The 24,349-nt window shown below is 31.5% G+C and overlaps 1 protein-coding gene across 10 annotated transcripts in view; it reads left to right on the top strand.

Annotated features, from left to right (window-relative positions):
* The window catches only part of LOC142323046 (FYVE, RhoGEF and PH domain-containing protein 6-like), an 82,398-nt gene that overhangs the window by 33,140 nt on the left and 24,909 nt on the right, over positions 1 to 24,349 (top strand). For all 10 annotated transcript variants that reach the window (XM_075362148.1, XM_075362145.1, XM_075362150.1 and 7 more), the window contains 4 exons: positions 1,993 to 2,130; positions 6,184 to 6,350; positions 17,304 to 17,439; positions 23,306 to 23,407. In XM_075362148.1, the coding sequence (XP_075218263.1) occupies positions 1,993 to 2,130; positions 6,184 to 6,350; positions 17,304 to 17,439; positions 23,306 to 23,407 (543 nt within the window). The remainder of the gene's footprint in view (positions 1 to 1,992; positions 2,131 to 6,183; positions 6,351 to 17,303; positions 17,440 to 23,305; positions 23,408 to 24,349) is intronic.

The following is a 24,349-nucleotide window of genomic DNA, read 5'->3' as shown; positions in this document are numbered from 1 at the left end:
TCTCCAATGAGGTTTTTGAATTTGCTAGGTCTTTACAATTTCAGCTATATCAGGGTTGATTTTTAAAGAAGGCAATAATAACAATTTTTTTTATAGAATCAGTTAGCTTTGATTGGAATTTATTTTTTATCATATTCATAATTGTGAATAACTGTTCCCAAACATATGTGGAGCCAAACTTACAAAAACATTTCTGAGCAAACTCATATAAATTTGAGAAATCAGTGTTAAGAGAAATTTCCAAAACTCAATATAATCCTCATTACCTGGGATTGAAATTACTTCCTAAAATTTATTTTTAAGAACATTATTTCTTATCAATTGATCTGAAGATCAGTTATTTCTGTTTGAATTTCAGAAGGATAGTGACACAATTCTTCAATACTAATAGAAAAGGGTTTAGTAAAAAGTTCAACATTTTTATTGTCCTTTAGAAATCATTAAATCTTGTTTCAAATGAGACTTTTAGTTTAGAAATTAAGTTTTCATAGATGGGGCTCCATCTGTGCATATACTATCTAATTTATCCCATTGTAAGTTATTGTTCTCATTAACTGATTTTATTTCATTAAAGATGTCTTCACCTCTTGTTATTAATTGCCGCAAGTCAAAAGGTTCTTCAATAACATCAAAATTCTCATTGACACAATACACAAAAGTACTTAATTTAGTAGTGTCAGTATTATCATTGCTCTCATCAACAGCTAAAGAAAAATTATTGCATGAGGCTAATCCAGCCACAATTTTCATATTAACATTCACAGTCAGGGCATCTACTCAACCCATCACCGTATTTCGCGAAAGGGCAATTTGTTGTCCCACTATTTTTTTGATTTTTGCATCTGAAGTGTACTTAGCAAAGATTTCCAGATTAGTTTTGATAATTTCTTCCCCATCAGAGTAAGATTTTTTTTTTCATTCTAGAAGTAAAGAAATTTTGTAAGAAGTTTTGATTATTGATGTTGACTTTTCTTTTTTTCAAAAACCATTTGTTGGCTTATTAAGAATTTCTTTTTTTTTGTTAACAAATTCCGTCCTCAAAGATGAACCTAGAGGATATGCTTCATTAAAATTTACATGGATTTACTTGAAATGTCACTCCAAGTTAAATTTTTTGGCACTGCTACAATAGCACCACAAATAAAACAAACTGGTTTTGATGTTTTTTGATTAATAAACAAAAAATCAACTTCATATGACTACTGTGCAGATTACAAGACAACGGCAAGTTGCCAAAGCTATCGGGCCCCTGTATTATTGGCACTGTCTACCAGACATGCCTGGGCACCAATGTAAAGCAGCGCAAATATAACAATTCAAAGGCAACAAAAATTATAGATACTGGTGACTCGTAAGCGTTAACTTTACAATACGTCGCAACCAAAGAATGTTTATGTTAAATGTAGTCTTAATAATTGTGCATTCTATTGAAAACAAAGTAATTATTGTAGAGTAGACGTCTAGAGTATTTATTATTATTCTGGTTATGTTTTCAAATTACGGCAGATTTTACTTTTTGTCCAAAGTTGATATTCCAAAAAAGTTTTATTTCTATGTCTCGCACATGCCACTCGCCATGACCCTGTGTGCCACAAGTGGCACGGGTGGCGCGGGTTGGCTACAGATGCCTTAAATATAAAATAAAAAGTTATATAATTGAAAAATTTTATTATAATGTACATTTTTAATTAGATAATATTAAATAAAAATTTTACATTATAATAACATAGTTAATTAAATTATTTAGAATTTCTTCTAATGGCTAATTTCACTTTTTTAATTAAGTACAATGTGTGAAATTCCTCTATTGAATGTTTAATTAAGTTTCTTGTATTTTGGTTTAGCTGGTCATTAATTTTTTTTAAAAATAAAAATAAGGGTGAAATTTATTTAAATGTAAGTTTTGTATTTGTATTTAATCAAGCTGTTAAGGTCTAGTATAGTCATCGTAAGTTGCTGATATAAATTTTTAACTGAATTTTTCAAATATAGGATCATTTGTGTAAGTTATTACAACTGCAATCTCAGCTCGGTAATTATGAGATAATTCAACCATGGAGGAGATTTATAAAAGAAGGTGAGCTGTGTAAGCTGAGCAGAAAGGAAAACCAATTGCGATACTTTATACTTGTCAGTATATATATATATATATTTTTTTATATAATAATATAAATTGCAGGTTCATCACTCCACAAAAGATGATATCACTTATGAATAATTTCATCAAATAAATTTAGTCACATTCTGAATTTACAGTTACAGTGTTTCTCTTACTGCATTTATAATTACATTGTTTTTCATACTTCCACTTCTTTCTATTGGGTCATCTTCTTCCAGTTACGTTAGATAGTCTTTTTAATTTCTTAATCTCTTTCTCTCATCTGTCAGCAGTTATTCCTTTTTTTTGTATCGGTTTTGTTGGAAAAGGGTTGCATCAGCCCGCTACAATGTTCATCCTCTCTTTGCAGCATGTGCTGCCTGGTGCCATTTTAGATGCTTTATCTAGTCAAGTACATTATTTACTTAAACTATACACCATTAAACCTAGCCAACAGGACTAACAATGTAGAACACAAGATAGAGAGCGATGCAGATAAAATTCTAGATCGGGGAAGAAAAGAGCTGCACGGGATATATAGGCACTGTAGACCAGGAAGGAGTTGACAAAGCAGCTTCAAATAATCGGCTTTTGCAAGAAAAGTTACATTCTGAGATGGAGGGGTTTATATGTAGCATACAGGATCAAGTAGTAGCAACAAGAAATTTTAAGAGATTTATTCTTAAAGAAAAAATCAACTACAAATGTAGGCTATGTATGCAACACAGTGAAACAATAGACCATATAATCACTGGCTGTCCAATTCTAGCTCTGATGGAGTACACCAGGAGGCACAACAATGTGGCAAAAATTGTACGCAGAACTTTGCAGTGGATACAAGTTAGAGTTTCAAAAAGGGCCCTACTATACTTATACTTACTATACTTAGCTTCTTTTTTGGAGAACAACAACGCAAAAATTTTCTGGAACCAGGGAATTGTAACAGCAAAACCCATCGACTGTAATAGGCCAGATATAGTAGTAGTTGATAAAATGGAAAAAGTAACTTACCTAATAGACATAGCCATCCCATCAAGTAACAGTATCAACACTAAACTCAATGAGAAGTTGGAGAAATATACAGATCTTGCTTTTGAAATTAAAGAAATGTGAAATCAAAAAGAAGTCTATATAATCCCAATAATTATATCTGCAGAGGGAATAATACCATCTACTTTGCACAACAGTCTTGAAAAATTGAAGATCAGTGGAAGTCCCACACACTAATGCAAAGGAGCGTGATAATTGACACCTGCCATGTTGCTCAGAAGGCACTTAGTCAACAATAGCAAGCCTAATCTCGTTGGTATAAATTACTCAGAGTTTAAGGAATGTCACCAGCAAAAGTAAAAGCTGTGAAAGTGTGGGATAATAATAATAATAATAATAATGATGATGACAGTGTTGGTGGTGGGACAGTGATGATCATGATTATGACAATGATAATAATATATTTTTATTATTGACGTAGCAGAATATATAATTTTTATTAAGCACAAAATAAAAATGTAGAAAATAATTTAGAAATGCTTTATGTTATTAAAAATGTATTTATTTATTTAAACATTAACAGACTGATGCCCAGTAATTGTTACTATGATAGTTGAAAACATATTTTGTAGTGTGTGTGAAAATTCCATATCTGACCGGGACTTGAACCTGGAACCTCCAAACTAATGGTATAAACCACTACTGTTCTGTCACATACGTTGAAAATTTAAAAAGATATGATTATAAATAAAAATAATACAGATTAGAATATTAAGAACAATTCTATATTCTCAAATTTAAGCTCAGAATGGCTCCCTTGACAGTGGATTTGCAGGCAACCCCACTAGGGTAAGTCAATTATTATCTGCAATGTAGTTATAAATTTTATTGCAATACAAATAGGAAACTTACATGTACATCATTTTTCAACATAGTCCCCTTGCATTTCAATGCACTTGGTCCATCGTTGCACAAGCTTTTTGATGCCCTTAAAAAGAAGGTTTTGAGTTGAGGTGCGAGCCAGGAATGCACCGCTTCTTTCACTGTTTCATCCGAGGTAAATCGATGGCCCCTTAATTCCTCTTTGATTGGACCAAACAAGTGGTAGTCAGAAGGGGCAAGATCAGGACTATACGGAGGATGAGCCAGTACTTAAAAGTTGAGTTTCTGGAGCGTTTCAGCAGTGTGGGCAGCAGTATGTGGACGGGCATTGTCGTGCAACAACACAACACCTTTCAACAGCAGTCCTCGGTGTTTAGTTTGAATTGCAGGCTTCAGCTTGGCAGTAAGCATCTCACTGTAACACGCACTGTTTATTGTCGTGCCCCTTTCCTCATAATGTTCCAGTACTGGGCCTTGTGAGTCCCAAAAAACTGTAAGCATCAGTTTTCCTGCGGATGGTTGCAGGGCGAATTTGGATGTTTCCATTCCATACTCTGCCGTTTACTCTCCGGCTCGTAATGATGGATTCATTTCGTCACCAGTGATGATTCTGTCCAAGATGTCCTGTTTGTTACTATAGCCATCATCGATAGTTACTCATTTGTCTAAGAAAACCTTGTCACGTGCACGCTCAGTGTTTTCCTCATTTGTGGCGGTAAATGGTCGTCCAGCTCCTTCGTTGTGCGTAACACTTGTACGACCATTTTTGAATTTTTCAATCCATTTGTAGACACTCTGTTGCGGTAACACACTGTACCAAAAGTCTTCGATGAATTTCGACCCCTGATACACCTTCCAACCACAAAAAACGGATCACTGAATGTTGCTCTTGTTTGGTGCAAACAGAAAGCGGAGCAGCATGGCCAACGGCAGGGCAGTGGTAATGGAACTAACCTAGCAGAATTAAACCTGCACAGACATAACAACAATTAAACCACGCATGCGTCATCTACACAACACGACAGTACTACCAACATAAACAAAAATATAACTAAATTGTGGATAATAATTGACTTACCCTCGTAAAAAATCTCTATTGCAGAGAGCAGAGTGGATATGTTTTACTTTGAAAAGATCTGGAAGCGTGCTTTTTGATGCTATTAACATTTCAACTATAATTTCATAAATTATCTGTTTATGAATTTTTATTCACAACAAGCAGGGTTTTTTTTTATGTTGTCAGTTTCATTACATGGAGTCAAAATAAATATTCCATCTTTTTAATATTGAAAGTTGTTTAAAAACAAGAAACTGCTTCAGTAGCCTATAGTAGCTTCAGTTACAATGTCATATAGAAATACCTTTTAAGGTTTTAATTAAAAATATGACATTCATTTTTACATTTTATATTATAAAGAGAATCATTGAGTTATGCAATATTTTGTTATTGTATGATTTAGGTAGCCTTCAATAGTTATTAAACCCGATTATTTCTCATTTATCCTCCAGTTGGAATCTGGCGTAACTGTTTGTGTAGTTCAGTCTAGTACTTAAATCGAACACATAATTCTGGGGGTGGGTGATGGATTTTCTGAAGGATGCTTGAACCAGTTTTTTGGTTCTGGCTGTTTAATATCTAGAGGAAAATCAGTTTGTTAGAACATATATTTTTGCTGTGAAATGTAAAATTATTTATCAGTAATGTGTTGCTCCTATCCTGAGTAAAAATATTATGACCTGAGCAGGATTGTGAGTGGGATGGATGCCTGCTCACAAGACCTTGAGGCTCCCTTTTGATGGGAGTGGGTTGTTTGTCTCCTTGCAGTCGAAGGTTGATCATCCTTTATCCTTTATTCCTTCCTTCATGGTAGTGTTTTGCAGATTTTTGCCAAAACACTCATTGGAGGTGCGCCAAAGTGTAGGAACCTGTAGAAGTACTGTGTCTTTATAAGTTTGCTGGTATATCTCTGCCTTTGGACCTATTCAGTGGCTGTTTAAATAGCCTGGCTTTGGCCTTAGTTAAAATTAGTAGCTTCCTAATTTTTATTAGAACAAAACAATACGATATAATTTTATAATTTTACATTTTCAGCTTATTTTTAATTTGGTTAGATGAATTCTGAAAATTTCTTAATTCTAATAAAAAGAATCAGAATTTTTTATTTCACTTGTTATTACTGATGTCATAAATTATAAATTGTTTTGTTAAAAAGCTGAACGACTGTCTCCTGTACATATCATTTTATGGGTCAATGACTGGACTTAGAGTTAATTATGAATTGCCATTAAGTGGAATGAAAGTTACTGTACCGCAAGTGGAAGACTCCAATTCAGAATTCAATATCATCACTAGCACAAGAAGTTTTACATTAAGGGCGAGGTATTTAATTCCATTATTAATTTTTTCAAAACATCACTTTCACTATCTCTTCCTGTTGTTTACTTTTTATAAATTTATGTGGACTTTGAAATATTTCATTTTTCTGTATACAGTGCACTCGGGGTGGTCAATAGTTAATATCAGTATGTGTTACTTTTGTACAGATGCTTTAGTTATTTATTTTAAACATTTTGGTGCATATTCATAGTAGTGTTAAGGGTATTCAAGTTGTGTAAATATTTATTAATTTGTTCTACTTTGGTAATCGTTTAATATTTGTATATTTTTGTCGGTGTGTTGGAGAATATTTATGGTGTGGAAACAGATGTTATTTTAGATTTACTTCTAAGCCATGGAGTAGTGTGTTAATACTTGTACTACATCTCAGCTTTTGTGCAGTTACTGTCTACTAAATTCCAACAGAATTTAGATACTTACCATTCCAAACAAAATCTGTATCCAGTGTTTATCTTCAATGTGGAAAATAGGTTATTAAATGTGGAATCATGCATCTGTATTTCATCTTTACTTCATGCTCTTGTAACTATGAAGATTCACTATAAGACAATTTCTGATGTTGAACCATCTGGATGTAAGAGACAATTTAATTTAACCTTTGTGCTTTTTACCTGTATTGTAAATTTCCAGTTACTATTCTGATTATTCATTATATCTCTTGATTTTTCGCAGTTAATTGTTCTGTGTTGAAGGACTAATTAACTGAAAAGTTCTAAATGTAATTTTATTGAAATATTTAGAAGTAATTTATTTTAATTGTTATGTCTGTGCAACTGATAGCTTTTGAGTAAGCTGATAAGTCTTGGTGCTCATGAAACTAAATGGATCTTTAAAAAATCTGTAAATGATGAATGCCTTATTTAGTAACCACTTATTAAAAGGTTAAATGGTATGGGTTGCACTTTTCTTTCAACAGATGAGAAGGATTATCATGTTGTTGGGCTATAGTTTCTAATGATAATGGACAGTACAATTCTAAAAAGTTGCATTGAAATCTTATAGTCATGTAGCATCTTTCTGTGTTAAAATACTGCGTAGATAATTTTTTCTCTCACCTTTTCCCTTTATTGAAATATAAGATAAGTTATAAGTTATAAAATATAAGTTAGGATCACCAATGAGAGGCAGTCTATAGCTTGACCATCCTTTTCCTATTCTCTCTACTTTCCTTAACCTTTGTTCCTTCTTCATCAGTCAGTTTTTTCTTTTTTTTTTGAGGTGGGGAATCCTATTATGGACACTCTGATAGAGAATGTCAGACTTGCAACAGGTTCTGTTTGATGTTACTAAGTGCGTATATGTGCCTGTACATACCAACTAAACCACCACAAGGCATTACTTTGGGAGAGGAGTGGCTTTCTCTTCATGAGGTGTGTCTACCTACGGCTGCCAACATTGGAAATGTCAATACTGGGAGTGTTGCCTATTTCATTCCGGGATGATCCCAGTGGCCCGAGACCCTCCAGGAGCTCTGCAGGCAGCCTGTCCTCAGACCTTACCACCTAGGCATCACTGTCGCTCTTCCTTTCTTGGCGTCTTCTTGGGCTTGCAGTTTTGACATTACAGTACTGGCCCAATCCAACACTACTTACCAGCTCTCGACTGAAGTGACCTTTATCTCTTTGAGACCCTCAGGTGGGATCCTTCATCAGTCAGCTACTGTGGTTCCATTTATGGCTTTATGCTGACACTTTCTGGTAGAGGCAGCCGGTTCTTTATTGGAACTTGGTGGGGTAGCAACCTTGTGTTACACTAATGTAATGGGAGGTTAACTATGTCAGAACTCTGCTTCCCATTCGGGTGTTGTACAGAAAGTTGAACTAGTGGCTGATGTTCCTAATGGTTAAAGCTGTGCCTTCTATTCCTTGTAATCCTAATTTCTCTGATGTAAAATCCATTACTAGTATGCTTCTCAGTCTTATCCAATACCTAAATTCTATCTTAATCTCCCTAATTCATTCTTAAATCCCTCTTCCGCCATGTTCTTCATTTATCTGGTTTTTCCTTTTGCCTATACTCCCTCTGAATTGGCTGTCTTCCTATTTCTCTTAATTAAATAAATGTGTTGAAGTGATTGCCGATAGGGTAGTTAAATTTTTGAAAACTTATAAAATAGATTAGATTACTTTCTTTTCGTGTTGCATTACAAAAATATTTTTTTTCTTTTCCTTTGTGATAATTGGTTTTGAAGGTCTGCAGGCATTTTATCTCATATGTTTTCCTCCTTACTCATTACGAACCACTTCAGAATTTTACATACTATTCTCCAGCCCATCTGTATTAAAATTTGTTCTATATTAAATGTACTATTGCTGATGTAAAATTCAAAAAGCTTTTTTAAAGTTGCGTGTATCCAATGCCTTTTTATAGTGTATTTTTTTCACAACTAAAATATTTATATGAATTTAACTTTTGATTGCCCTTACTGTAGATCAATTCTGTTTTTTTATGTAATATTTTGTAGATTTTTTTCAGACATCTGTTGGTAAATGTTACAATGTTATATCATATTATTTAGAATACCAAAGGTAAACACTTGACTGTTTAAAAAATATAAATATTTATAACATAATTGTTAAACTTCATTGATAGATATAAAGTAACTAATTAAAATGAATTTAAGTACTAAAGCAGAGGTTAAAGAAATCTCTGCCTGTATTTGTAGATTGGAATAAAAAAAGTGAAAATGAAAAAAGTAATATGACTTCACTATGAGGAGTCAAGTTTAATGTTAACACTTCAACTCCCTTCAAAAATGGCTAGCACATCATGTTCAATTATTGGTATGGTTTATCTCAGGAAATACCAGTAATAGAACACTCAACTGTTACAAAAATATCTTATCTGAAAATAAACTAACCAAATCAATTTAATCTATTGATTGATGATATTTTCAATGGGGATATGAAAAATCTGTTTAGGAACTTTGTCCTGACTAAAAAAAACCTAAAATATTCATCTGAGTATTTTTTTTAAACAAGATTCCTTTAGTAACCTTTTAGATATTTTTAGTAACCTTAATGATAAAATTCATTAAAATATTGCCAACTTTTTTTTTGTAACATTTAGGAAATGTTTTTGTTTTGGATTTGGGTCCTCTTCTACTTAATAATTACACTAAAAATTAGACAATTTAAATCACAAAGGAAAATAATATTTAAATACATTTATTAAAGGAAAATTGTTTGCAGGTTTTTTTACTTACAAATAAAAAGTTATAGATTATGTATAATAGTTTACACATGTGTATACATATACGTTCACACTTATAAATGAATCACTTAAATAGAGTAATAAAATAGATCTAAACACTGGAGACACATCTTTCCAACTTTCTTCCAATTGCATTATCATAGATGTAATTAAACAATTATTTGAAATTTTGACATAGGTTTTACTTATGTTCCTCACTTATTTTTTATACATAACTTGATATTTAAAATTAACCTGTTCCTTATCTTTACTGTGCTTTTGTAATTTTATAAATATGTTGTGTTTGTGTTTTTTTGTTTTCAAAACTATTTCACACAAGATGTTTCAAGGATTTTATGCAGTTCTGGTTTGTTTCTGTGTAAATTAAAAAAATCTATTTTTTTATTAAGGCTTCTGCTGCTAGGGTATTAGTCTGTTTTATTTAATCTTGAAGCCATGTTCCTGTACATATTTTAAAATTTACCACAAGGTCACTGCATAAGATGTAAAGGGTCTTATCCAGTCTTCTTAGTAAAAGAATTAAAAGTCTTAAACTAGTATCACTGCATAACCTGTATTCAGTGATGGATAACACAACACAAATATCGCTAAAAAAAAAATATTAAAAAGTATATGGCTCTTGAGGTGTAAAAGGTCTTTTGCAGTCTTTGTTAATAGAAGAATAAAAAAACCTAAAACTAAAAAACTGACTAAAATGTTGCTGCATAAGGTGTAGAGGGTCTTATGCAGTTTCAAACAACACAGAAAATAAATGAGAAGATAAACATGCAAGGCTGTTAAGAGCCCTTATATGCGGATAAAAGAATAATGGAAAAATAAAATAGCTCATAAAAGCAACTTAATAATTGTGCATATCAATCTGCTTTCCTGTAAGGAGCAAGCAATAATCTGTTCAGAATTTTTTTCTTTCCTAGAACATGTGAAACCTGGCTTTTCTTTTCAATCTCAGTCAATACAGGTTACATTCTGTGCTATGTGTTTTATAATGAAAGAAGTGTCACAACTGTAAAACACATCATTCTTTGCCTGCTGATAGATGCGCATGTGTAAGCTTTGTGTGGTTTATATGTAAGTGTGTGAAAGCAACTTATTCTGTATGAGAAAACAGCATTGCCTTTCATAGAGAATATAAATATAAAGACACGTTTTTAATCACGTTACACTACATACTGTATACTACACTGTACACTACAGTACACTGTACACAGTACACTGTAGTGTACAGTACACTGTAGTGTACAGTACACTGTACTGTACACTACATAACTGTACATAATTTGGTCATCAAAGACCTTGATTCAATGTGAACTTCAGTTTTAATACAGCTTGTAGCATCGTGAATTGTAATAGGAATAGTATTATTGATTTTGTGATTTACTGCTTTTCTCGTGTCTTCATCTGTGGCCTTTTTCCCTTGGATCCCAACATGTCTTGGTGTTCATATTAATAAAGAAGTCTGACCATTTTTATTTAGGGCTTTTAATGTACATTGTAAATCACAGATTAAGACATCAGTTGCAATATTATTTTGTATGATGATAATTGCATTGAGCGAGTTATAGCATATCAAGATTCTTTAATTTGGTAATGTTGAATGAACCAAAGTGCATTATGGTTTGCATATGGTTCAGCCCTGAACACACTAGTGGTCTTTGGCAGGGCCCATTAGTGAGATTCATCGCTCTAATAAAAATAGAGCATCTAATTCCATTTTTGTTTTAGATCCATCAGTATATGTCTAGTAGAGATTTTTATTTTTATTAGCTAAGTGTTTGAAAATCTGTTTAATGATGAAATTTGGTTAACTACCTTTATAATTTGTAATAGGTTCATTTGATCTTTTTATTGTGGAGTTAACCTCATACAGACTTCCTGAGATGAACCCACCGGATTGGTCTAGTGGTTAACGCATCTTCCCAAATCAGCTGATTTGGAAGTCGAGAGTTACAACGTTCAAGTCCTAGTAAAGCCGGTTATTTTTACATGGATTTGAATACTAGATCGTGGATACCGGTGTTCTTTGGTGGTTGGGTTTCAATTAACCACACATCTCAGGAATGGTTGAATTGAGAATGTACAAGACTACACTCATACATATATCATCCTCTGAAGAATTATCCAAAAACGGTAATTACCGGAGGCTAAACAGGAAAAGAAAGACTTCCTGAGATGAAATCTTCATTGTTGTTAAGAAGTCAATATCATATTTTCCCATCAGTTCCCTGGCCTGAATTCCTGCTTGACTGCAATATGTAGGTAGATTTTCATATAGTATGGAGATAGGTTCTCAAAAAATATTGGAAAACTAATATGTGAAGGAAATGGCTGTATGTGTGCTGCATATCTAACAGTGTCTCTCTTCTATACTGTAATCAGAGTACCTTTGTCTCAGACTTCAGGCTTTCTACTTGGCTTCTACGAAAGTTCCTGTGGTGTATCCACTGCCCATATTGTGAATAACATATAGCTTCTTTAACTGTGACTCGCAAATTAATATACAATGAATCCGTAATCCATTTTTGATTGAATTAAGGGTTTATAGAGCTGCTGTAGTATTTCTTTGTCCCAGCCCTGATTGATGTGTGAAAAATATTTGATAATATTAAAGACATTCTTGGATTTTGTTGCAATTTCTTATGTCTGCACATCACTGAGAAATTATCAAATGTTAGACCCAAGATTTTAACTTTATCTATATTCAGTCACTTGACCATTGAGAATTAGTCTTTGATTCAAATATAATAAATGTGTTCTGCAAAAGAATTCAGATATGTTAAATTTAACTTTATCTAACAGACAATCTATAGCATTTTGTAGCTCATTTTTCACTGAAGCTAAATGTTCACTCACATAAAATACTGCTAAGTTGCCTACATACAGATTCTACTTACATCATTAGGTGGAACAGAAATTAATTTATTAACTACGATTGTAAATAAAATGCTGCTAAGAGGCACTTTATTTACAAGGTTCAACATTTTCAAGAGTTCTACTAGCAGATTCACAGTTCAAAACTCATACATGAAATATACGGTTTTGTATGCAGTTTCATATCAGTGTAGGCATCTTATCTCTAAATCCCCATTTTTGTAGTTGTTTCAGTATTCCATATCTTCATGTCATGTTATATCTTCATGCCTTTTGTAGATCAAAGAAAACTGCAGTGATGTTCCTCTTGTATAAAGTTGTTCAGGATGGTGTCTTTTAAACTGATCATCTGATGGGTAGTGGATTGGAATCATCTTGTTACCAGCTTTCTTTTTATAACTAAAATATGAGTGTAGTTAATCATCATATTAAAGATTGCCAATAACGCAAGTAAGTAATAAGTAATATTGGCTTATAATTTTGAGGGTCTGTAGGACTTTTGACTTTCTTTTATATTTGGATTTAATTGCTTCCCTCCATAGTCTTGGATAAACTTCTTTATGCCATATCTCATACATGTTCAGAATTCTTCTTTTTCCACTTAGACTTAACTGTTTTATCATTATATATCAAACATCATCCGGACCAGCAGCAGAATTAGCAACTTTCAACAGAATTTACATAAATAATTCTTTGATATTGAAATCCTCATTCTATGAACACCTTGTTTCAGTTTGGAAGTATATTTTGTACCTTTGGAAGTCATTACAATAATTTCCCGACTTACTTACAGACTTATATTTAGTTGTTAGAAGTTAAGCATTGTCTTCCAAGGATTGAATTGTACTCTCACCATCTTTAAGGAAAGTGATTAGATGGAAGTAAGATCACACCCAGCTATTGATTTGATCTGTTTCCACACCTCAATGTTATACAGATACTGTTTAAGGAGCCTACACATTTCTACCATGGTAATCTTTTGGAAATGAGAATTAATTTCATGGAAAATGTTGTATGTTTGCTAAAATGGATAAAATTTTTCTTGTATTTGTTTGCATTATATGCTCATTTCTTCTTTTTGACAGGAATGTCGACTTGAGCCATCCATCAAGGAGTTAGACATGATGGATTTCCAATATTTTTGGGAATAGTATATAAAATTACAATTATGTTTCAAAGATAACTAATGTTGTTAAATCTACACTGCTCTGAATTTCCTGTTGGAAATAGGAAAACTACATTTCTAGTGAAACTAGTTCAGTCAGTCTGATGGTAGCTTCATTCCCTCTATTCTTTGAAGGAAACAAGAATTTTTGGATGTCAGTTGAAATAATGATGAAGAAAGGGGTCACTTCCTTCTAAATAATCAACCTCAGACCAAGACAGTCAGGAAGCCAACACTGCACTTCAGAATGTCAGACCTGTGCAGGATCTAGAGCCATCCCTTGCATTGAAAAGGACCCTGAGCTTGTATTCAGAAGTATTAACTCTGAATTTATCAGGAATTTTGATTTTTCGACTCCTGATATCTAGATGGTCCAATCCCTAAATCGGATTATGGATACTGAAGTCTCTGACTAGTAGTTTGAGAAGCTGATTCATATTTACAAAAAGATTGTTCACATTCCAGTTGGGATTGAAGTAGTAAATGCTGCAAATTATGAAGTCTGTTGATGGTGTGTACAGGTGCTACTATCTGGTAACATGTATTAAGATCAGCTGCCTGAGTAGCACTTCTTTTGTCTGTTAATATCACTACTCTTGTTCTTAAATTAGGGAGAGGAAAATGTTACACCTCCTTTCACTTTGATCCTGGCCACCACATCGCCATCTCAAAATGTGATATAAGTCCAAATCCAAAATTGTTCTCAAAATATATGATTTGCAGGTGAAACTCTAAATCCAGTTCTTCTGTTTGAAGGCAGGTCAGATCATTAAGAAACAGATGATCACTGTTTCTGAGAGAAAAATTCAGAATCATATATAATGTACCTAAGTATAACTGTTACCACCTTGGATGTATAACATAGATAGCATGTTCCAGACATGGGGATAATCTAGCTCAGGGCATTGTAATAATAGTAATAGTAATAATATTCATAATAATAACTAATTTTTTTTCTAATGAAGTTGTAATTATATTTAAGAAAAAAGTTATAAAATTATATTTAATAAATGAAACAAAATCTAAAATAAGGTAACTTATTTATATACTAGGTAAGACTGACACAGTTGAAATGTAGTATAACTTAACGTTTAAAATTAAGTTTTTATGACTTTGAAAAAACTGTCAATAATAAAATTTCAGGTGTTAGTAATGTCTGTGTGCAGGAGGATAAGTAAGATAAGATATTATGTAGTTTGCTTAATATCATCATATCAATATCTCTTTGAAAAATGGTTAGTTACAAGACTCAAAGTATATTTTCATGTAACATTATCTGCATGTTCAGCTTCAATAGCATATCCCTATCAGTAATTTTTATTTCATGTTAAATATAAATTGGAATCTACATAGTTTAACATACAAGTTAAACAGCTAAGTATTCTTGCTAAAATCTGAGACTTTACGAATACCTACAAACCTGGCAGAATGACTATTCATTCATTTATAATTGGACAAAACAAGGATACCAGCAGGCTACCATGAAATAATCGATCGTTATCATTTTTAATTACAAAAAAAAACGATTTATTTAGGATAAACTTTTAAGTGGTATTGAAAAACATATTTTTCAAGTCTTCCATCTTTTATTCTTAGTTACTTCCACTAGAGGAGTACTAGTAACTACCATTGTAGCAAAGATAATTGTTATATTTACTTCTCATTAAAAGGCAAGTCTTAAATAAAATTTAAAAAATTTGAAGAGGAACTGAAGCATTTTGCAATCCTTCTGAAAAGCAGAACACTGTAATTTTAAACAGAATAAGCGTAGTTGGATTTTGACCAGCACTGAATACCATTACCTTGAATTCATTACTGTACTGGTTGAGTAAAATATATCAAATTTATTTAATAAAGTGATACCGTCTGATACAATTATTTTTAATTTACTAATATTAAATAGAACATTATAATTATTATTAATGCTGTAGTAGAATATAGGTCTAACACAGTTATTTAAACCTGTTATGTAAAATTCAAATAGTGTGCAGGATTGAGGCTAGAAAATATATCTGCTGTTTAGAGATGTTTATAATTCAGAGGGGAGCCTGAAAAAAATATTGTGGTTGAGATCTGTAGACAACAAATTTTGATCTAAGTTGCTTTCAACATTACACTGTATTCTACGAATAAATGATAATATGATGAATTAGCTAACAAGTAAGACAGTAGGGATACAACTTAAAATAATGTGAAGTACAGTGTGGTGGGCAGAATTGTTCATTTACTGCTGCTCAGTATAAATGTCAGCTTCTGCCATTTTATTTTAGAATGATAACAGAATATTGTAAAGAATAATGTGTATATACAATATGTTTTATTCACACTTATGATTGGCTCACTTTAATGTGATACAAATTAAAACAAAAAATCTAAAGTGGGTTTCTTTAGCACATAGTCAACATGTTATTAAAGAAAATTGAAAATAAAATTAATAATTTCCTTTTAAGCAAATATTTGTTTTACAATTTATTTTAACTGAAGAAAATTGGTTTGTTTTTTCTATATTACTTTAACAGACAAAATTGTTGTACTATTAAAAAATGAAAACTTCTGCCATCTCAAAACTGGATTCATCATTTTTTGATTCTGTTGACTTCTTTACAGCTATTTTGGATCCCTTCAGTATATGATGTAATCTTTGACGAATCTCCATTACCATAATATCATCTGCAAACTCCTCATCACTATTTCGTAATTCTTTTATGAATGCCAGGTATAAGTCTAAATATCTCTGCTTACTTTCATAGATTTTCATTAATGTTGTATCTCATTTGCTTCTACCTTCAAACATAAGCTATCAATTCACACACAAAATTCCTAGCTGTCAATATCATCTTCTGTACTTACACCAGAAATTACAATTCCTTTAAGATGTCCTGGTTTTTCATATTTCATTTTGAATGCGAGTAAAATATTTTGGATTTATACTGTTTGAAATCTGTGCTAATAGGTGCATATATAGATGAATAAACAAACTTTAACTATAGTTTGCACTTGATGAATCATGTAATAAGCTGTTTCATTTGTTGCCTTTTTTTAGATAAAGAACAGGATTACATAAATAACAGCTCGAGAATTAATAATTTAAGACAAATAAGAAATATATTCAGCTTATTTTTGTAACATGCATAAAGAAATCACACAAATTATTTTTACTCGCACACTTTCTGTCTGCTCTTCAGTGTGTCTGCTGGTTAGTGTATTTTACAAAGAAAACCTATTTCAGATGACCGAAGTTTGTAAAACTGGTTGTTTAATATGACACCTGTTTGTAGTTGAGAGATATCTTTTGATAGTACATATGTTTATTTATTATCTTTGGTGCCAGAATTTGAGATCACAGAATCATAGTCTTAAAACCAAAATTCAAATTTGCACAAAATTATATTTTATATTGCGTTTGCACAGAATAATTTTTTAATTTCATTAGTCATTAGGATTTCAGAAAAATAAGGATTTTTTTTATCATTAGCCTACAGTTTAAGGATGCAGTTCTGTACAAAATAAAAAAACTAAGAGTAATTGCAGAGAATAACGTACAAAAAACTGTACATTTAAAAATAAAAATACCTTAATATTTAAAAAAACAAAGAATACAAATTTACACTTTGATGTTTCTGTGAGAATAGCCCTGCATTTGTATTTATATGTGAGTGAACACAATCAAATCATTGTTTTATTTACAGGTCTGAAGCTGAATGTAATGAGTGGATAACTGCCTTACAGAATGCAATCAAGGAAAATAATAATAGGCAGTTGTCATTCCTTAATATGAATGTAGCCAAGAATGCTGCTGTAGAAACTATTAAATTGGGAAAAGAGGTAAGGCAACATTCTGTTATGATTGTATCACTGACAAGGGTAGGCAGTCAGCTTGCAACAGAATTTTATTGGTGCCCTTTCATCATCGGTGTAGGTGGGTGGGGCCCCTCTACTTTAAATCCAAAATGGCAGCTTCCAACTTGCCCCCATTCCTGATTAAATTAATTTTAAAGTAGTATTAATAAACAATTATAAATAAGTATGCAATTATTAACCTAACAAACAGATTTTTTTTTTACAAAACTTAAAAAAGTTAAAATAAATAAGTTATTTTCAGCTTGTCTGTTACAATCTGAAAATTGTTTCATTTGTTTTTTTTATAATTATTGTCCTACGAATTGTAGCAGGCATATTGAAAATTAAAATAAATTTATTTTAATTTTTTTCAAGTTTGATAAAACAAAATCTGTTTGATGTCTGCTAATCCATCATTCCTCATGTGACCCCTATTCCAATATATTCATAAAGATTATTAGGTTAATGATTGTTAGTAAAATAAATCTTAGTAAATCCAATAAAGAAATTGCAGTATTTCAATATACTATATTATCTTGTAAGAACAGGTGGTGAAATTTTTGCTGACACATAAACTTATTTTATTGTCACTTTCAAGGAAGTTTCAGCCTTTTAACCTTGAAGTCAGTAACTTTGTATTTTAGACAAACTAAGATCATTAACCAGATCATTATGTCTACTTGAGGTGTGGTGGGTTTTAGAGCTGTCACTTTGAAAATCTGGATCCTCTTCTTCTTCATTACTCTCTACATCATCAACATTTTCTTTTAAACTCCATGTTTTGGGAACAGGTAATTCTTCACTATGTGCAGTAGGTCTTATGGCTGAAGGAAGACTAGAATGTGCAACGGATTTCTTGAATTTACTTGTGATGCCTTTGATTTTTTGATACAAAAATAGTATGTTGAGTGGTCCTTAGGCCATTAAATTCAGTTCTTTCCCATTAAAGCCCATCAGGACTATGAACGGGGGGGGGGGGGTGACCAGAAGCGTCACAAGGGGGGGTGTCTTCCCATACAGGGTTGGGATGGTCCATAGGCTTTTTCCATATCTCAGGAATAGCAATAAACATATGTCCTGCTTAGCTAACTGCATAGTCAATTTACACAAGAACTATAGTAGATATGGGTGGCCCTAGATTTGTCTATTTTACATACAAAATAGATTTCATATGATTTTTTAACCAAAGAAATAATATTCTTCTTCGAGATTTAAAAGTTAGCACTTAGCAAAAATTGTTTGGATGATTTATACAACTGTGAGACATTCTACGAGGTGTATTCAAAAAGTAACAAGAATTTTTAAATTTTACGGGTTGAATTAGTCCGATTTTCAGGATTTTTTTGTTGTTGTTTTGGTAAACATATCTTAAAATTATCTGTACATTTTTAGTCTTATTGGATGTTTAGTCTGTTGTCAGTTATCAAAAGGATAACGTGTGTTTTGGTACGATCGGCAATTTTTTATTTGTATGAATAATGGATCAGAGAATTTGTATTAAAATTTGCTATAAGAATGGAATAAAATGTAGCAGTGTTTTAAAAATGTTAAATATTGCTTTTGGTGAGTGCTATGAGTAAAGTAAGGGTTTACAAGTGGTATAAGTGTTACCAAGAAGGTCGTGAAGACGTTGAAGATAACAAGCGCCCCGGATGCCCCAGCACATCAACAACCGATGAAAATGTGGAAAAAATGAAAGAAATGATTATGAATGATCACCGAATCACAATCAGAGAAGTCGCTGATGATGTTGGGAAATCAATTGGCTCATGCCATGAAATATTTTTGGATGTTTTTGATATGAAACGTGCAGCAAAATTTGTTCCAAAATTGGTGAATTTCGAACAAAAACAATGGCGAATGGAAGTTGCTCAGGAGAAATACATGTTGCAAGAGTTCATAATCATCATGAAAACATATTACAAATATGAAGAGTATTGTGCTGAAACTGTCAACGATATACATTATCACAAGATGATAGCATTTTTGTGACCTCAGTTGGACACTATCGATTTTGGCTTGATGTTGATGAGATGTTCTTCTAGCAGGATTGCGCCACATGTCATGTGTTGTGTGAAACCATTGATTTGTTGCAGCAGAAATTTCATAGGCAGCTGATTTCATGCAACAGTGATCACAATCAGCCACCAAGGTCATGTAATGTTACACCATATAACTTTTATCTCTGGGGATTTGGAAGTCAAGGTTTACAGCAAACTCATACCAACCATTCCTGAACATAAAGAAGAATTCTGATGTGTTATTGCAACAATTGAGCCATATGTCTGGAAAAATGTGGTTGCAAATTTTGTTAAAAGATTGGGCGAGTGTCATATGAGATGTGGAGATCATTTGCAGGATATTATTTTACGCATTTAATCAAAGTGTTTATTCTTTAAAAGTATGTCACAATTTTGTCAGTTCATGCATAAATAAAGTTTCATTTTGTAAATTTAAATTGAGCATTACTTTTGGGACACTATATTTTTGTTAAATAATTTGTCTAGTCTTTTGTCTTGAGTTTCAGTCATCCTAACTTCATCTCTTTTGATATAGCAAAGATCATTGGATATCTCCAAAAATTAATCTATTCATATAACCTCCTGTCATAATTCATTATAGCATTTACAACTAATCTTAATGAGAGATTTCTACTCAATTGAATTTTTATGTGCTCTACTTACTTTGCTTGTTTGGTACTCAGTTTGTATTTGTATACTTTTCTCCCTTTTTTTAAAAATAAATTGTAGTGTTTTCTTCTGTCAGTTTTGTGCACAGTGAATGAAATTTATTTTTTCATTTGTCACAAGCTGTTACTTTTATTTTTAACAAAAAATAAGTAAACTGAATATTAAATTGATAGTATTATAAAAAAAAGGTAATAAAAGCGTACTTTATATAAATAGACTTGGTTTAGATAACCATCTCTTCAACTGTAAAATTATATCTTACTAAATCAGTATAGACAGACAATTACTACTTCTGAAAGCTCAGGACTAATGTGTCCACTCTTCTAAAAGGTTAGCGATAACTGATTTTCGACGAACGAACAGTTCGTTAAATTCAGTATATATGTGTTTCAACATTTTTTCTCTCAGATTTTGATTTTGATTTGAATTAAACATCGTTAGAGAATTACAAAAATACACAAATGGCCGCGTTTGGCCATTGGGTTCACCTTAAAATGGCTGTTGAAATTAAAATTTTGTAATCATTATATTTTGTATAATAATCAACTAATTATATTGTAATAATCTGAATTAAGTAGAAGTTAGATCTAATAACTTTGTTAGAAATGAATTAATAATTGAGAGAACAGTAATAATAATGTTCATTTGGGAAAGTCTTACTAGACTTTTCATTGATTACTGGTTTATGTTTAGTATATCCATTAGAAGCTACAAACTTGAAAGGTAGATATCCTTGGGAACAAAAATAAATTTGTCGATTTTAAATTGATAAGGAGGCTGAGAAATAATGGTTGTTCCACTCTTTGTTAAAAACATATGAGTTGTGTTTTCGAAGTAAGGTCCATTTTAAACTTGCCTATCTATATACTTAATCTTGACAGATGATGCTTGCAAAACTCTTATTTTAATTACTAACTAACTTATTTCAGTTAATAGTCAGCTTTTAACAACAGTAGTTTAGTCATTTTGTTTTTAGTTATTTATCTTCATCATTTAAAATAATTGCTACAATTCGTGATCCTGCTGAGTGAGAAGTACAAAGAGTAAGCAGATTTTTGAGGGCAAAAAACAATTCTACAGCTAAAATTTTTGATATTAACAAGCCAGATATTATGAATGATCCTAAAGTAGTTAAATGATGCTAAAGTTAAGATGGTGCTATTAATTTTGAGAAAAGCAAATGAATGTTCATGATGAAGAACATAGCAGCTGATAGTAGGTGATAACGGATGATTTGATGGAAAAAGTGGACCAAAGATTTAAGAAAACTGGTGTTTTACAGTGTTTCATTTGCCCTTAATTTTTCAAAATTTTTGCCTTATGAAATTTTTACTCAAAAATTGGTCTATAAAAGATTACTTGCCAGATTGTATCAAAGATGTTAACAGACACACACAAGGAAAACCGTCTTGTTCCACTGCATAAATTTTTTTGTTGTTTGAAAATGAAGGTGATGATTTTTTTTTTATCACATTGTTAACAGAGATGAAATCTGGATTTCTTATACAAACATTGAGACAAGGCAGCAGTCAATGAGATGGCGGCATTCATCACCTTCTAGACCAAAGAAGTTCAAAAAAGAATGTTTAGTGAAGAAGCTTATGGCTGCTGTTTTTTGGGACAAAAAGGGTGTCCTGCTTTTTGAATTTATTGATTGAGGAACTTCTGTGAATGTCGATTCTTATAGTAAAACATTAGAAAATTTTAGAAGAAATACAAAAAAAACAAACAACGTGGGATGCTTTCCCACAGATTTTGTTTTTGCATGACACAGTAATTCAGACCATGAGGCAATTGGAAGAATTTTATTGAATAATCTTTAACCATCAACCCTATAGCTCTGACTTTTGCCACTTTGATTATTTTCTTTTCCGTCACATTAAAGAGTGACCTACATCACAAAGGTTTGACATGATCACAAATTGAAAAATGGCATCACAGCATTGTTTATGTAACTGGCACCAAAATTTCTAGAAGAGGGAATGACAAAACTGGTGAAACAACATGAAAAATGTAAAGTTAAAGCCAGATAGTAGAAAAGTAGTAAACAAATGTAGTTTTTATGCATAAGTAATAACGTTTTTTCATATTTTTGAGTTTTGTTTTTATTTCAGAATGAACCTTACTTTTAAAACGCACTTCATATATATAAGAAGCCACAAATTAAATGCACAGGTACATTGTCATGGTCTAGCATCCATAATTAATTTTTTTGCTACTTAAGTCTCTTTTGCAATCCTGAAATACTTATTACCATTGGATAAAAGTTTTTCATTTTACTAAGTGGGGAAAAAACTTAATGAACAGTACCTTTCCAAGCATTCTTTTTTCTTAAATGGCTGTACTTGTTTTGATGTCTGACATCATACCATCATATCTCATTTTTTGTCATAGCAGTAAATTGATATCCTTATTTGATAAATTTGAAACTTTTTTTTATTGACTTCAACCTGATTTCTTTTTTGCTGATCTGTCAATATTTGTTGGTCACAAATTTTTTGATGACCTGTACATGTTGAGATTTCATGTATATCTATAACAAACATTTACTAATTATACTTCTTCAGATATTTAATAGACCATTAAGTGGTGGATTTCCAGCACCACAACACACTTTCAGATGATTGTCAATTGGCATTGAAATTTTTCCTTTTGGCATCATTTTTCTGCCTTGTCTAAAATGCTATATTACTCAGTTGTGTTGCTTTCCTATATTCTTTAACATAAGTTTCTTGTAAAATTTTTAAGGTTTTTTTGTATGTTACTTAGTATTTATCTGTTTGAAATTATATTTTACAAAAATATATATACGACTTCTAAAATATTTTTTTGTCTTGAAAAATCACCACAAACACTGAACACAATTTTTTTCAAACAGCTATAGACTGCAAACAAAGCAGCACAACAGCCTTGCTAAAACAATCTATGTTGCTAAAAAACCTTGCCTGGCATAACAGTATCTAAGTAGTAAGTAATCTGTAATATGTCTCTGGAATGCTACTTCCAGCACAAAAACTTTTTTTTAATTTTATACCTTTCATATGTTGTATCTCCCTTTATTCATGTGCACATGCACGCACACGCACACACATTATACATATATTACATTATATTATATATATTACATTATACACATTAATCATATATTTTTTCACTTTTAGGCTCCTATATGGATTCAGGATAAGAGAGTTACGATGTGCCAGGCTTGCACTGCTGAATTTACAGTTACATTTCGTAGACATCATTGTCGGGCATGCGGAAAGGTTTGTTTTAGTTTCTGTCATTTGTAAATTTTTGTTTATTTATAGGATAGAGATTGTTTGTTTCCAGGTCAAATATATTTTTATTGCTGAAATTAATATTTTGATGTTAAAATTGATATGTTAATATTAAAAAAATGTCCTTATATCTTTCATCAACAGCAGTGAAAGATTGCTGTTTGTGAATGCTCTTTTTGAAATTACACTTCTTTTGGCACGTTTGGAGAAACTTATCAGAATGTATTTTCAGTAAGTCACAGAAGTTGTGCGCGCTGATGTAACACACCATGGAGATTTGCACAGGCCCAAGTAGATCAGTTTGCACGCACATGAGTGTAGTGTCTAATTCATTCAATGCAATTAAGTGATTAGCACATGTTGTAAACAAAACAGATATCGAGTTGTAATAAATATGTATTTATATACAGGGATTTCTGAAGACTGATATTTTAAACTGAATATTGTTGTTCATATTCGTAAAACTTCATTTATATTGCAGCGTATATATTTTTTTTTTTTGTGAAAATTGTGTATCAAGATTTGAGTTTTATTTACTTAAATTTTTATTTTTTTAATTAAAATTATATTTTTTAATGACAGAAAATAGCACACAACAGATAAATTCTTGATTTTGCATAAATAATTTTAAATTTACAAAAAACAAAATTTTTTGTAAAATACACTATTATAAAATAAAACTATTTGTATCATATTTTTCATATCATAATCTGTTGATAACCCTTGTGCCTATTCAATCATCATCCTAAGAATTAATGAACTAAACTAATTGAAATATGTTCGATGAACTTTGTTTTTGTATGACAACAAATACTTCAATAATTTTTAAACTGTATAAAAAAAATATTATTTAATTTAACTTAAGTGTTATTTATTCAAATTTTATTCATGGTATTTAATGTTGTCTGTCAATCATTTGACTCAGTT

This window comes from Lycorma delicatula, chromosome 4 (genome assembly GCF_047948215.1).
Source record: "Lycorma delicatula isolate Av1 chromosome 4, ASM4794821v1, whole genome shotgun sequence".
Taxonomy (NCBI): Eukaryota; Metazoa; Arthropoda; class Insecta; order Hemiptera; family Fulgoridae; genus Lycorma; species Lycorma delicatula.
Note: the sequence above shows the minus strand (reverse complement) of the source record. Positions and strands in the feature narration are given on the sequence as shown.